Below are 13,850 nucleotides of genomic sequence, written 5' to 3'. Positions count from 1 at the left end.
AACGACTGCAATTGGTCTTACAGGAAAAAGCAAGGGGTGAGATGGCTAAAAATAGCTTTGTCATGTATAATGAGATAAGAATCCAATGTCTTTGTTCAGACCAGGTCTCTCCATGGTTTTAAGTTTGGTAATGAGTTGCAATTCAGCCACTTCTCTTTCCAGTCTATTTCTGAAATTCCTTTTTCACAAGACAGCTACTTTGAGATCTTGTACAGAATGTCCTGGGAGATTGAAGTGTTCTCCTACTGGTTGGGGGTTGTTGTGGGGCACGTAGAGAGAAAGGAGTTCTCCCATTTTGCCTTTGTTGAATCCAAGGCCCCATCTGCACTACATGTTTGGAGCAGAATGATTTCACTTTAAACAATTGTGGTTTTCCCCCAAAGGCTCCTGGAAATTAGTTTAAGTGTGCTGCTGAACAGTGTTAGAAGACTTCTATTCCTTTCCCAGAGCTACAGTTCCCAAAGTGGCTTAACAATCCTCCTTCCCAGAAAACCTTGGGAGCTGTGGCTCTGTGAGGGGAAGAGGGGTCTATGGACTCCCTGCACCCTTAACAAAATACACTTCCCAGGATCCTTTGGGGGGTGCTGTGACTGTTTTGAAGTTGTATGGCCCTGCTTCCCAAGTGTAGTGCAGATGGAGCCACAGTGGCTAGGCTAAGTCTTCTTCAACCTTCTGATGTCCAGAAGTTGTTGAGCTATAGCAGTGTGGCCTGTGGTCTCTGGGATGTTGAAAGGTAGTCTGTTAGGGTGCCAAGTTGGGGAGGGCTGGGCAAAGTGATGACAGACAAGGTCATATTCCCACCTGCAAAGAAGCTGTAACAGGGAAGAACTGACCAGTTGCGTGATGAAATACTTGAGCTACGCATTCAAAGGGCTGGAGAGGGGGAAAACAAGCCGCCTTTGTTCTTGATCCTTAAAACAGGCAAGCCAGTTTTGGGGGAAAGTGGAGAGCTGGTCTGCACCAAGCCTATGCCCTGCCAGCCAACACACTTTTGGAACGATGAGAATGGAAACAAGTACAGGAAGGCTTATTTCTCGAGATTTCCAGGTATGTATTGAGGTAGTGCTTTTTGTGTGTGTTGTGGGGGCACATTGTTGGTCCTGCACTTACAAAGCCTGCAGAACTAATATTTGAGCATGGCATTTGAGAACTGCTGTGGGTACCAATATTTGCTTGTGAAATTGTAAACCCGAAAGTGTACCCATAAGTGTTGCGGGGTCCCTGCTTGTTTGCCCACCATCCCTCCCCCTCACTTTGCTCTCTGCAAGGGCAGGGTCGGACCTCTTCATCTTTCTGGGGTGCTCCTTTCTCTCAACTTCAGAAACCATCAGGGATCACAAACACATTTGAATTCTTTAAAAAAATGGGTCTTCATATTTGATTTGATAACTGAGGCTGCAGTCCTGTGCCCACAACCCACAAACAGTGGAGTGCTGCAAAAATGGTCTTCTGGGGTTCTGTTGTTGCTACGTTCTAGAATATGGATGGTTAACCTGTTGTCCTTCAGATGTTGCTGGATTGCATCTCCCATCGGCCTCAGGCAGCAAGGACGATGGTCAGGGATGATGAGAGCAACATCTGGAGGGTGACAAGTCCCCTTCCCTGTTTTAGAGGCTTGTCTGTATTAGTCTGTTAAGCAAACGTGCAAGAGACTGATAGTCTTTAAGGTGCTGCAAGACTCTTAGGGGTTTAAACACACACACATGTATTTAAATATCTGCAGGTTCTCCTACAAGGGAAGAAGTTGTCACTGCCCACCTCTCTGCTGGCAGGAAGCAGGGGCGTTTCTAGCCCCTTGGCTGCCAGGGGCGGCAAGCCAAGAGGCACCCCTGGGGGCGGGGCATTGCGGCATGTGCATGCGTCATGACGTCATGACGCACGTGCACAGCGCGATGCCACGCCCCTGGGGATGCCCCCGCAGGAGGGAAAAAGGAAAGCAAAGCGGGCGCTTGAACGCGCCAGCTTTGCTTCCTTTTCTCTCCCTTTTGGTGCCCAAAGGGGCGGCCGAAAGGGGGGGGGAGAAGCAAACAGGCGCGTTTAAGTGGCCTAAAGGGGAGAAAAGAGCCCGTTTGCTTCCCCCCCCTTTTCATTTTCGGACGCTTCTTTCGGCGCTGGCTGGGCTGCGGCTCTGCAGCCCAGCCAGCATTGAAAGAAGCGACCGAAAGGGGAGAAAAGCGCCAGTTTGCTTCCCCCCCTTTTCCCTTTCGTCCGAAAGTGAAAAGGGGGGGAAAGCAAACGGGCGCTTTCTCCCCTTTCGGTCGCTTCTTTCGGTGCCGGCTAGGCTGCAGAGCCGCAGCCCAGCCAGCGCCGAAAGAAGCGTCCAAAAGGGAAAAGGGGGGAGCAAATGGGCGCTTCCCCCCCTTTCGGCCGCCTAAACGCGCCAGCTTTGCTTCTCCCCCCCCCTTTCGGCCGCCCCTTTCGGCTCCGCAGCCCAGCCAGCGCCGAAAGGGGCAGCCGAAAGGGGGGGGGGGAGAAGCAAAGCTGGCGCGTTTAAGCGGCCGAAAGGGGGGGAAGCGCCCGTTTGCTCCCCCCTTTCCCTTTTGCCGCCGTTCGTTCCGTCGCCCCAGGAGCAGCAGCACCGCACACACTGTGCGCTGCTGCTCCCACGGCGACGGAGCGAGCGGCGGTGAGCAGGGTGAGCAGCGGCGGGTGGGGGTGTCAAGCGGTGGCCCCTCCCACCACTCCCCACGCAGCACCGGTCACCCCGGGAGGAGCAGCGCTGCACGGATGGGCGAGCACCCCGTCCGTGCAGCGCTGCTGCTCCCGGGGTGACGGAGGGAGCGGCAGCGCGTGGGAGTGGCGGGAGGGGCCGCCGCTTGACACCCCCACCCGCCGCTGCTCACCCTGTCACTGGGGGCGTACCGCCCCTACCGCCCCTCCCCAGCGACGCCCCTGGCAGGAAGTCAAACTCTTTAAAAGGGTCAGTCAAGTGGACTGGACAACCCCTTCCACTGCAGCACGTTCTTGCCAGCAGCTCCTAGGGCTCATCAAAAGGAAGTGGCAGAAAACTCCATTTTAAAATGGCTTTCCTTTGCTTTCCCCTCTTCTCTGCTCCTTCACTGCAAAAACTCTTCAGTCTCCTTCACTGCCTACATTCCAGTGATGCAAAGATTTTCCCCTTTCAAATCCTAGCTGTACGCATCCTGTGTGTAGTTGCCACCATTCATCAGAAGCACCAGAGCTCATCTTCTAGCTTTTATTATTGAGGTCCTTAGTTTTCCTGCTGCGTGGCCGGGGACAGCTAGTAATCAATAAAATAACATTGAATCACAATGCATAAAATTCTACAAAGTGTAGAAAACAATGTAAAAGGGTCAAATTGAGAAACAAGACACAACTTTAAAATTTATTTTTTAAAACTATCCCTGAACTCCTCTCTTTCCAGCTGTTTCTGCTGTCTGGGAAAGGCGGGGGGGGGGGGGCAAGGCAGGTAGAAAAGCCTTTGCCTGCAGAAAGTCTCTCTCCCCGCAGTTATTCCCCTGGAGCAGAGCAGGTCTCTTATAAAGGCTCCAGGGCTGGAGGGTGTGGCAGTCACTGCCGGACGAAGGGGGGGGGGTGCGCCCCGGGTGCCATGCCTAGGGGGGCATGGCGTGGCACCACTTGCACCCCTGGTGGGCCAATCCTCCCAGGGGTGCCAGCTTTTGGTCTTGCTTTTGTTTAATTTGAATCCTGCTACTTGACCAAACTCCTGATTTTTTTCTATTACTTTTGGGAGAGAGTCTTCTGCCATGATTACCAGATCATCTGCATAGGCTTTCAATTTATATAACTTTTTCCCTATCTTAATTCCTTTAATATTTTCATCTGCCCTAATATTTCTCACCAGGACTTCTAGTACCAATATAAATAATAAAGGTGATAACGGACATCATTGTCTTGTGCCTTTTTGTATTCTACATTCCTCTGTTACCACCTGATTGACAGGAGGGCAGGAGATATAGCAGCATGATAAGCTGCACCAACAGGTTAAAGAACACTTTCTACGCATGGGCCATGAGGCTGCTGAATGGAAAACAGCAACATTGCAGCTGACGTTCAGCGTTGGTGGTCTCATGACAGCACATAGAGTGTAACAAGGACTGAGAGATTGTGGGGGGGGGGGGGGGGCTCATTTAATCTCACTGTAAACATGTGGTACAGTGACAATAAAGTATTTCTATTTCTATGTTCTGTGTACAATTTCTTACCAATTTTTTAAGCAAAAATCCTCATCTTACACACGGGAAAATACGGTATATTTTGGGAATGACTTGTGTTCTTATGCAGTTGCATTGTTTTTTACTTTCTGGATGTCCCATGATCATATTACAAAGTAGTTGTGTTCTATGTTATGAATCAAGCACTGCTAGGAGTTTCTTCTTTTTGTGTTCCAATGTATTTCTTATCAATAAAAAAATCAGTTTGGCATGACCAAATATTTATTCTGAAAGTGTGGTCCAGAGGAAAAGGTTTGAGAACCACTGGGTTATTCAGTAAACACAGTAAATTAAAAGGAGGGTCACTTGGATCCCTGAATCCCCCTACAACCCTTCTAGTTTTCTGTGTTCTTGTAAACATTTTTTAAAAATTGAATTTATACACTGCCCTATATCCTATACCCAAAACATTGTATTGTTTGGTTTTTTAACCTGTTCCATCAATTTCCACTGTTCTTGTGAATGTGAAAACAGATTTGTGTGCCACACAGGCCTGCATTGTTGATAATTGACCTGGTTGCCCTCCATGTGGGTTTTTCTGGACAGGTGTCTGGGCTCACGGTGACTATTGCAAGATCAACCCCAAGACAGGAGGCATCGTCATGCTTGGCCGCAGGTACGCCCATCACTTTGGCGTGACCGTATGTGAGGGATGCTTCGTGGCAGTTAGCAGAGTGGCATGCTGCACACTTGTTGGCTGGGAATACAGGGACACATTGTCAGTCTGGCTCTGCTGGCTGGCTGGCTGACATTTCTGAGGCTGGGCCAGGAAATTTCAGAGACTCCCCCACTCTTTTCTTCCCCTCTCCTCTGTTTCAGCGTCCCATGGTCTTCGTCAGGTGGCACAAACTTCCCTTTGATGCAGGGCTTGCTCATGGCATACTGCTGCCCGAGGCAAAACAGCAAATGCCTCCTTCTCCCCCTAGTCAAGTTGCATGATACCCAATCCAATGCCAAGCAAGTTGCTTTGGCATCTAAGGCAGGCTCCCAACTGTCATCAGCCCCAGCCAGGGCAGCTGATAGTCTGCTGTGGCCCTCCCCGTGCAGCAGCATCTGGGAGGGCTGCAGGTTCCTCATCCTGTCTATAAAAGGCCCTTGGGTGTAGGAATGTCGGAAGCTGCCTTAAAGTGAATCAGGCTACTGGTCCATCATGCTCCGTATTGTGTACTGGCAGTGGCTTGCCGTGGTTTGGGGAAGAGTGCTTGAAGAGTAGCCCTGCTTGGAGATGCTTGGGATGGACCCTGGGACCTTCTGAGCACAGGGCAGATGCATCTCTTGCTCCTGCTGCAATACAGTCCTCAGGGTTCTTTGGGTAGAGACCACAGTCATTAAACCTATTGAGATTTATACAGTCCTTGTGGGCCTGTTTGTTGTTTGTGCCTGTATAAAACACCGTTCTAATGGGTAGGAATCTCTAACGAACAGCGGTTTCTTGGAATCCTAGCCTAAGGATAATTTTTTTGTTGCATATTTGACAGTTTTTTAATTGAGAACCATGATAAATTCCCTATGTTTTGTCTCTTTTCATCAGACTGTGATTATGCTTTAATGATGCTTTAATAATGATTATGCTTTTCCTCTACGGCTTGTTCTTGTTTTCTCCCCCCAGTGATGGCACTCTGAATCCAAGTGGTGTGAGGTTTGGGAGTTCTGAGATCTATAACATAGGTATGCAATTTAACATTTATCCACTCTTCTTCCTCCCGTTAATTACAGTATTGGCTAACTTGATCTCTCATTTTTCTATCGTGACTTCATTCAACAACAACCCTGTGAGGTAGTTTAGGCTGAGAGCAGTGTGTGGGTGCTGTAGGATTTGAAGAGGCTCAAACAAGTCAAGTTACCATTGGCCTCAACTGTAAGGCATAGAGTACTGGACCCTGCATGCACTCAGTAAGTCTCTTAGTCTCTAAGAGTACAGCTGCCATTTCTTCACATGCCCTACACTGTGGCTTGGTTCACACACAATGCTATGTTGTTGTTCATTTGGAATTTGCAAACCCTAACTATGGCTTGTATTTTGCCAACAAATCACAATGTGAAGCCAAGGTTTCTTTTAGTTTACAAACCGTGGCTTGTTTGAGCTGTGGTTTGACTTTATGTCCAACTCAACAGTTTTGCTTAATAATGGCTTTTTTGGGCACCCCACGCCAGGCACAAAGCAATAGCAGCTGGAAAACAAACCAAGCTTTGGAGAAACAAGCTTGTAAGAAACTACTCATGCTTGGTTGCACAAACCATGGTCAAAGTGTGCAAACAATGGCTTGGTATTATGTGTGAGTGCAGCCATTGAAACTTCCCCTGAGTCAGTAGACATTTGGAAGCTCAGACTATTTGAGTGGCATTTTCAGTGATGGCTGCTTGCTTTTGGAATGCCCACCCATAGGAGGCACAACTGGCACCATCTATTTTTAGGAGCCAGGCAAAGATGTAATTTGAAGGGTGGCATTGTGCCCTCTTTTAGCAGGCTGGGATCTGCAAGTCCTGCCTTTTACCTGTATAGCTGCATTTTTAGATTTCTGTTGGATGTCCTTAATTGGTTTTAATGTAAGATACTTTGGGTCGCTTTGTAAAAAAAAAGCGACTAACAAATATAATAAATCATCATCAGAATTTGTCCATCTCTGTATTGTCTGCTCTGACTGGCAGCAAGTATTGAAGGCAATGGGTTGGGAAATACAAATGTTTTTGGGCTTCCATCAGCCCCAGTCAGCTTGACCCAAAGATCAGGGGCTGCAGTCCAAAACATCCAGAGAGCATCAGGTTGGGGAAGGCTCCTTAATATCTTAGACAGACATTGTTTCTTATCATTTGCTAGTTAAGCAATACTGTACTTGGAGATGCCATTATAGATTATTTCACGAAGGAACACCTGAGATACGTTTCCAAGGTCTCCTGAAACTTGGGTTTGAAAGCCACTGTGCTGCACAGGATAACTTGCAAAATTGCTTAAGGGAAACTTGTGTTTTTGGTAAATGAGAGAGGCTTAGTGATTTACTGTATTGTGCAGTTTACACCCTGCCCTTCTTTATGAAATGATCCCAGTGCAGGTCACAGCAACAACCTGCAAATACATTGGGGTCAGATTGAAAGATAAAACAGGGATTAAACACCACAACAAATCACCGTTCGATAAAACTACAGTAGTTCCTCATTTGTTCCACTTCAGGGCACTGGCCTGACTGTTGCTCAAAGAGCCTGGAAAAATCTGGTCCAAATGCTTGTGGTTTTAAGGTCCAGAATTAAATAGCCTTATGTTGTCCCTTTAGTTGGCACTCCTAAAGGAGGCTTGCTCCATTACAGTGAATGGGGCACTGCCCCACTCGGCTAGTCTGCTTTCAGCACCTGCCTGCTTTCTTAGAGGGCCGGCACTGCCTGACAGCTGCCTCCTCCTTGGGCTCAGTGTTGCCCTTGGAGAACTCAGCAGGGAGGAGAAGGAAGGTGGGGACAAATCTAGAACTAGTTGCCTCTGCCTGCCGTTGCCTCTGGCGCCACCTGCTGTTAGTCTCCCCACTTTTGCCCCACCAGTAGCAGCCACCATTCAGCAACACTGAGTCCTTTTTTGAACCACATTTTTTTTCTTTTAAGCCACATGGAATGAAAACGCAGAGACACATTGTGGTTGATATCTATCAGCAAATGTGTGTAGCAAATCCTCATTTCGAGGGTTGCCTCGAACCATCTGGCGTGCCCAGTCCCGAGGCAGTTTGCTCTTTGCAAGAGTCCCAGCGGCCACAGTGGCCTGGTTGTCTCTGGTGATGCCCTGTCAGTGGATTCCTTTGAGGGTGCTTTGCCGTCATAACTCTTGCCTGGGCACAAAAGAGGTTGCCAGCCTGGTCTGTGAAGTCAGTGGAGGGTCTGCAGTAACGAAGGCAGGGCAAGAGGGAGGGCAGAAAAATCAGCAGATGAGTGAACCAAAGGACTGTTTGGCTGCAGGCCTGGTCCTCCAATGTGGGCAGCAGCTGAACTTCAACAGCCTTCCTTTCTCTCTCAAAATCATTCCCCCCTTTATTTTCTTGGAATGGTCTTTCTGCTTGGCTCCCCCTCCTTTTCTTTGGAGAGGGGAGATGGTTAGGAGAAACGGCAATTGAGAAAATATAATATCAGTTTCCTATCACAATCACTGGCTATGCGCATGGGATATGGATTCCAGCAATGCCCAGAGTGCCCCATTCATCCTCTAAAGCTATGCAGCTGCCCAGCGGGAATCTCATCTGAGGTATTCTGAGATTCTTCAAGAGGAAGCAGGATAAGCGTCAAAGAAGCTCCTACTTCCAATTCCTGCTTCTTTGGATTGGCATTCAGTTTGTGTTATAATTTACTTTATGAATTCAATTCTGTTTTTAAAGTCTGCCTTTATTGCTATTATTAAGAAAGGCAGCATTTTATGTAAATCACTTTTAAAAATATGAAGCAGTATATAAATCTAAATAAATAAATAAATAAATAAATACCCTGTGTTCTACCACTGGATTTCATACTGCACCTATGACCAGCAAATTAATCATTATTGTATTCTGCCCAGCCAGTCAAGTTCGTTGCATGGTTTACATAAGTAGTTGAGGTCTAAGCTGGAAACCACAGCTTAAGTGACCAGAATTACTTCTTACTGTGAATACGCCTTATTTTAGTCTTGTTTCATAAAGTAATAACCCTTTTCCTCCAAGGAGCTCATACATGATTTCCTTTCTCCCCTTGCCCCACCAATATGTTCTCCTCTTAACAAACTTGTGAGGTAACTGAGAGATAGTGAGTGGCAACAGGCCACCCAGTAATGTTGCCGAGTGGGATCTTTTCAGGCCTAACCAGACTCTCTAACCACTGCTCCGCACAAATTCAGAATATAAAAGCCTCATCCGCACTATACATTTAAAGTGGTACTATCCTGCTTTCCCCCAAAGAATCCTGGGAACTGCAGTTAGTTAAGAGTGCTGAGACCATCCGTTCCCTCTGTACTAAGGAAAATGGGGACAAAACGAGACCAAGTTGGCTGTGCCTGCCATTGGCTCTAGTGCCATCTACCAGGCTTAAAGAGTGCCAGCTGCCCCTGCAAGCCACCATGGCCTGGCTTTATGAACGGCACATATTTACTATTCCCTGTCGCAGGGGTGCAAATAAGTCTAAGCCAACATTTCCTTTGTCTCTTCAGTGGAAGCTTTTGAGGAGGTTTCGGACAGCCTCTGCGTCCCTCAGTACAACAAAGACGGTGAAGAAAGGGTGATCCTTTTTCTAAAGATGGCCACCAACCAGGAGTTCAGCCCAGATTTGGTGAAACGCATCAGGGAAGCGATCCGCGTTGCACTCTCTGCCCGGCATGTTCCCAGCCTCATTCTGGAAACTGAAGGCATTCCGGTATGTCAGCACAATCCTTTTTTCTTACTACTTGCTGCCGCTATATATTTATTTCATTGTCACCTTTGAATAGTCATTAAGGAGCCCACACATGCCTGCAAATTTTAGTCTCTCTATTTTTTTAATAAAAAAAGTGGAGTGGAGTTTTATAGTTTGTCTGTGTTGCTTAGCAACTTGTGTGTGCTTTTCTTCCCAAATAATCCTTTTCCTCCTTTTCCTCCTTTTTTTAAACAGCAAAAAGGGTCCCCTAATAAACACCTCTATTCAGTTTATAAATACAGTATACATGTGTCCTGTTGATATACTGAGAACTCTTGGGCATTGTTGATAAGTTTAAAATGGGATGGTTGCCTTTCTGGTGTGCCAAAAAGCTGCTCCCACAAAAATGCATTTTGGATAGTTCTGTTCTCTAAAATGATAGGTTTTTTATTTGTTTTGCAAGAAGTCTCTCTTAAAAAAAACAACAGCCTCAAAATATATTGCAAAGCTTATGTTTTTCACAACTGAAGCGCACAAGTAAGACAAGTAAGGCCTGTGAAGAAAGTTTTGATCTACTTCTGACTTTCATGTGCAGGAACATAGGAAACTGCCAGATCACTAGTCCATCAAGCTCAATGTTCTCCACACAGACTGGCAGCTCCTCTCCAGGGGTTCAGGCAGGGAGTCTCTCCCAGCTCTACCTGGGGATGCCGAGAATTGAACCTGGGACCTTCTGCATGCAAGGTGGATGCCGTGCCCCTGAGCCATGACTTCGTCCAATTTCCTTTTAAAGCTGTCCAAGCTATCACTGCCTCCCGTGGAAGCAAATTCCATAGTTTCAATTATGCACTGTATGACAAAGTACTTCTGTTGCCTGTCCTAAATCTCCTAACGTTCAGCTTCATTGGATGACCCCGAATTTCAAGCTGTGTACACACTACACCTTTTAAACCAGATTCAAAGCACTTTCCCCCCTCAAAGAATTCTCGGCATAGAATTAAAATTCTCACCGATCCTTAACTAATTACGGGGTCCAGAATTCTTTGATTGTGTTTTAATGGTATAGTGTGTATGGAGCCCTAGGGTAATGAATGAGGGAGAAGAGCAGTATTGGACAGACTTTAAAAATGATGTTGAGTAAGTCACTCATGGCTTCTCATATATATATATATATATATATATATATATATATATATATATATATATATATATATATATATATATATGTGTGTGTGTGTGTGTGTGTGTGTAAGAGAGGCAGAAATTTCACAAATGGCTGAATCTCCCTGCCTTCCCCAGCCTGTTGCATTTGGGAAGTTGTTGGACTGCAACTTGCATCCTGCCTTCCCATTGGCCTGTGGAGTAAGTTTGTTCGTTTATAGAAGCATTTAATATACTGCCATATCATTAAGGATCTTGTACAACAAACAAAACACCATTTAAAAGTAATATAAATAATAATTAAAGTGGCTGGCTAATTAATCAGCTGCAAAGGCCTGTCAGCATGAAAAGGTCTCCAATAGAGGCCTGGAAGTCAAAGAAGCGAGGACGCCTGCCACACCTCTGCATGAACAGTGCTCCACACCGTGAGGCCAGCAGAACCAAATGCCCCACTTCCAGTTGAGGCCAATTGGGCCTCTTTAACATGGAGGGAAACTAACAGCACTCCTCAAGATGATCTTGGTGATCCAGCAACTTCTGCAGGGCAACACGGTGGTCTAGCCAGTAGGTACTTTAACGGGGTTGTTACAGAGTCTTGCCAGCCTGGGGCGAGCTGATGAGTGTGGCAGAATCGCTCACCCACATTATAGAAGCCACTGTCTTCAGCTTTTTGGTACCAGCATGTTTTTATTAAGCCACACTTTGCCCCAGCCTGCCTCCCTGAAAAGCAGCACCATAAGGCCCAGTGTGTGGGGTGGGTCTGGTCCTGATCTCTGGTTGTGTGCTCCCATCCCCTGCAAAAAAAGCTGTGGAAGGACAGCTTCAAATGGCTCCATAAACTGAAACGAAAAAGTAAAAGGAGGCTTTGGGGTGTTTGTATGACAGCTGGTTACCCAGGAGTCCTAGTTTAGATCATTAAGTAGCCAGCACTCTGAAGGTATGTATAACTGAATTCTAATCACATTTTGAGGTAAAACATATCACTACAAGAAAGCACTCAGAGCTGCATTCTTGCTTTCCTCCCATTCTTTTTTTTGGTTTCCTGCCTTTCTCCTTTGACCTACACTTTTTTGTCAAATATAACTCATGGAACTGCAAAAAAGTATTTACCTGCCACTGACCTTCTTTTTGGGAGCAGAGAGCTTACTGTTTTTTTTTGTGAGCCAGTGTGTAGGAAGAGTGTGGACTTTCCAGAGGCATCAGGATGGTGACTGGGAGAGAACAGGATGCAGAACTTTTAACAATCTTCATCCCAAGCAAGCACATTTATTGCTGGTTAGCCAGTCAGGCCTTTTGCATACACAGGCGATGCGATAGCTATTACAAAACACTTGGAACCATAATAGAGTATAATGAAAATGATACCATTACAGTAACTCAGTTACATATGCAGTCATACCTTGGGTTACGGACGCTTCAGGTTGCGCGTTTTCGGGTTGCGCATTGCACTGAACCCGGAAGTACCGGCCTCCCGCACGGATCACGTTCGCAACCCAAGCACCCACTGCATTAACTTGTGATTTGGTGTCTTGGAGTCATGAGCACAGCGTCACTGTTTACCTAGCAGTGGCTACTAGGCATGATGGCCAAATTCTCCCTCCGCAGCTGGAGGCAGCGATGCTTTAGAATATTTTCCAGGTGCTTTCTGGAAACCACAGAAGGAATGAGGGCTCTTGTGGTCATGTTCTGGTTTCCCACAGGCATCTGGTTGGCCGCTGGACTAGGAGAGGCATTGGCCTGATGCAGCAGGCAATTCTTATGTCCTTATCTGCTTAATTTCACAGTACACAATAAATGGGAAGAAAGTTGAAGTGGCTGTCAAACACATTATCGCAGGGAAGGAAGTGGCTCAGCGGGGCATCTTCTCCAATCCCGAGACCCTGGACCTTTACCGAGACATTCCTGAGCTCCAGAACTTCTGAAGGAATCTGCCTTTTCCCCATCTCTGTGTTTGTTTGTGTGTGTGCGTGTATGAGTGTATGGTTTTGTACTGTGTATATAATATGTATATGGACACTGTATGCAAAAGAAACTATTTAAGCAATGGTGTTTCTTTTGAAAAAGGAGAAACACTGTTTTGATCTGCCAAGTGCTTCATGAAAAGGATCTAGCTTGCCTCTTTTCAGATGCAGCTGGGTACAGAGACTTTTTAAATGACCTACACTAAAAAAATGTGTCTTCTGGTTTGAATTTTATCTTTTAAAATCGAGGAAATAGGGTGGTAGGCATATATACTGTTTGATTATGGTTGGAGGTGGGGCACCTGTTTCCCCCAAGATGCTGTTAGACTCCAACTCCCATCAGCCTCAACCAGCATGGTTAATTGTCAGGGATTATAGGAGTTGTAGTTCAGCAACATCTGGAGGGCTGCATGTTCTCATTCCTGGTTATGGTTTAAAACTGCTCAAGATTCTAGGAAACTACTGGTGGCTTTTCAGTGGGAAGACTGTTTTTCATGCTTGCTTTACTGCTACTGTTCTTTACTTGAGGTTTTTTAGGCAATGGGGATGTTGAGTGTGATAGAGAGAGTGCATTCTCAGTGGTGATAGTGCCCAGTAGGCTTAGATAAGAGCATTCTGAAGAACCGAGGGTGTTTTCCTTAGACCACATCCCCCAATCCTCAACAAGAGACAGGGGACTGATCTGTCACTGACAATTGCATGTGGGAAGGTTTCCCAGATGCAAGGAAGTGTTCACAACAGCTGGATTCAGTTTATTTTTACTTACTCTTTTTAAATAAAGAGATTGTCTTCTGGGTCTGTGTTTAAAACTTTTTTATTTTTTAGAAATACCTCTTTTTAAGATTACCTTTTAAGACTACTTTTGGACAACTGCTTCCATCGGAACCAGCCAGAAAAACATCTGGAGAGCATCAGTTTGGCAAAGGCTGTTCTGGAACAGAGCACAGATTTGTTGCCACTGTTCGAAATAATACAGTGGTACCTTGGGTTACAGACGCTTCAGGTTACATACTCCGCTAACCCAGAAATAACATTTCAGGTTAAGAACTTTGCTTCAGGATGAGAACAGAAATTGGGGGACGGCGGCACAGCAGCAGCGAGAGGCCCCATTAGCTAAAGTGGTGCTTCAGGTTAAGAACAGTTTCAGGTTAAGAACGGACCTCCGGAACGAATTAAGTACATAACCAGAGGTACTTGACTT

The 13,850-nt window shown here is 46.3% G+C and overlaps 1 protein-coding gene across 1 annotated transcript in view; it reads left to right on the top strand.

Moving 5' to 3' along the window:
- The window catches only part of AACS (acetoacetyl-CoA synthetase), a 53,340-nt gene extending 39,728 nt beyond the window's left edge, over nt 1-13,612 (top strand). Inside the window, 5 exon segments of the mRNA XM_033174703.1 lie at nt 922-1,047; nt 4,743-4,812; nt 5,806-5,864; nt 9,346-9,548; nt 12,473-13,612. Coding sequence (XP_033030594.1) covers nt 922-1,047; nt 4,743-4,812; nt 5,806-5,864; nt 9,346-9,548; nt 12,473-12,610 — 596 coding nt within the window. The 3' untranslated portion in view covers nt 12,611-13,612.
- The last annotated feature ends 238 nt before the right edge of the window (nt 13,613-13,850 follow it).

The sequence above is a fragment of the Lacerta agilis genome, chromosome 17, assembly GCF_009819535.1.
Source record: "Lacerta agilis isolate rLacAgi1 chromosome 17, rLacAgi1.pri, whole genome shotgun sequence".
Classification (NCBI taxonomy): Eukaryota; Metazoa; Chordata; class Lepidosauria; order Squamata; family Lacertidae; genus Lacerta; species Lacerta agilis.
The sequence above is the reverse complement of the archived record's forward strand: the minus strand, read 5'-3'. Positions and strand labels throughout refer to the sequence as shown.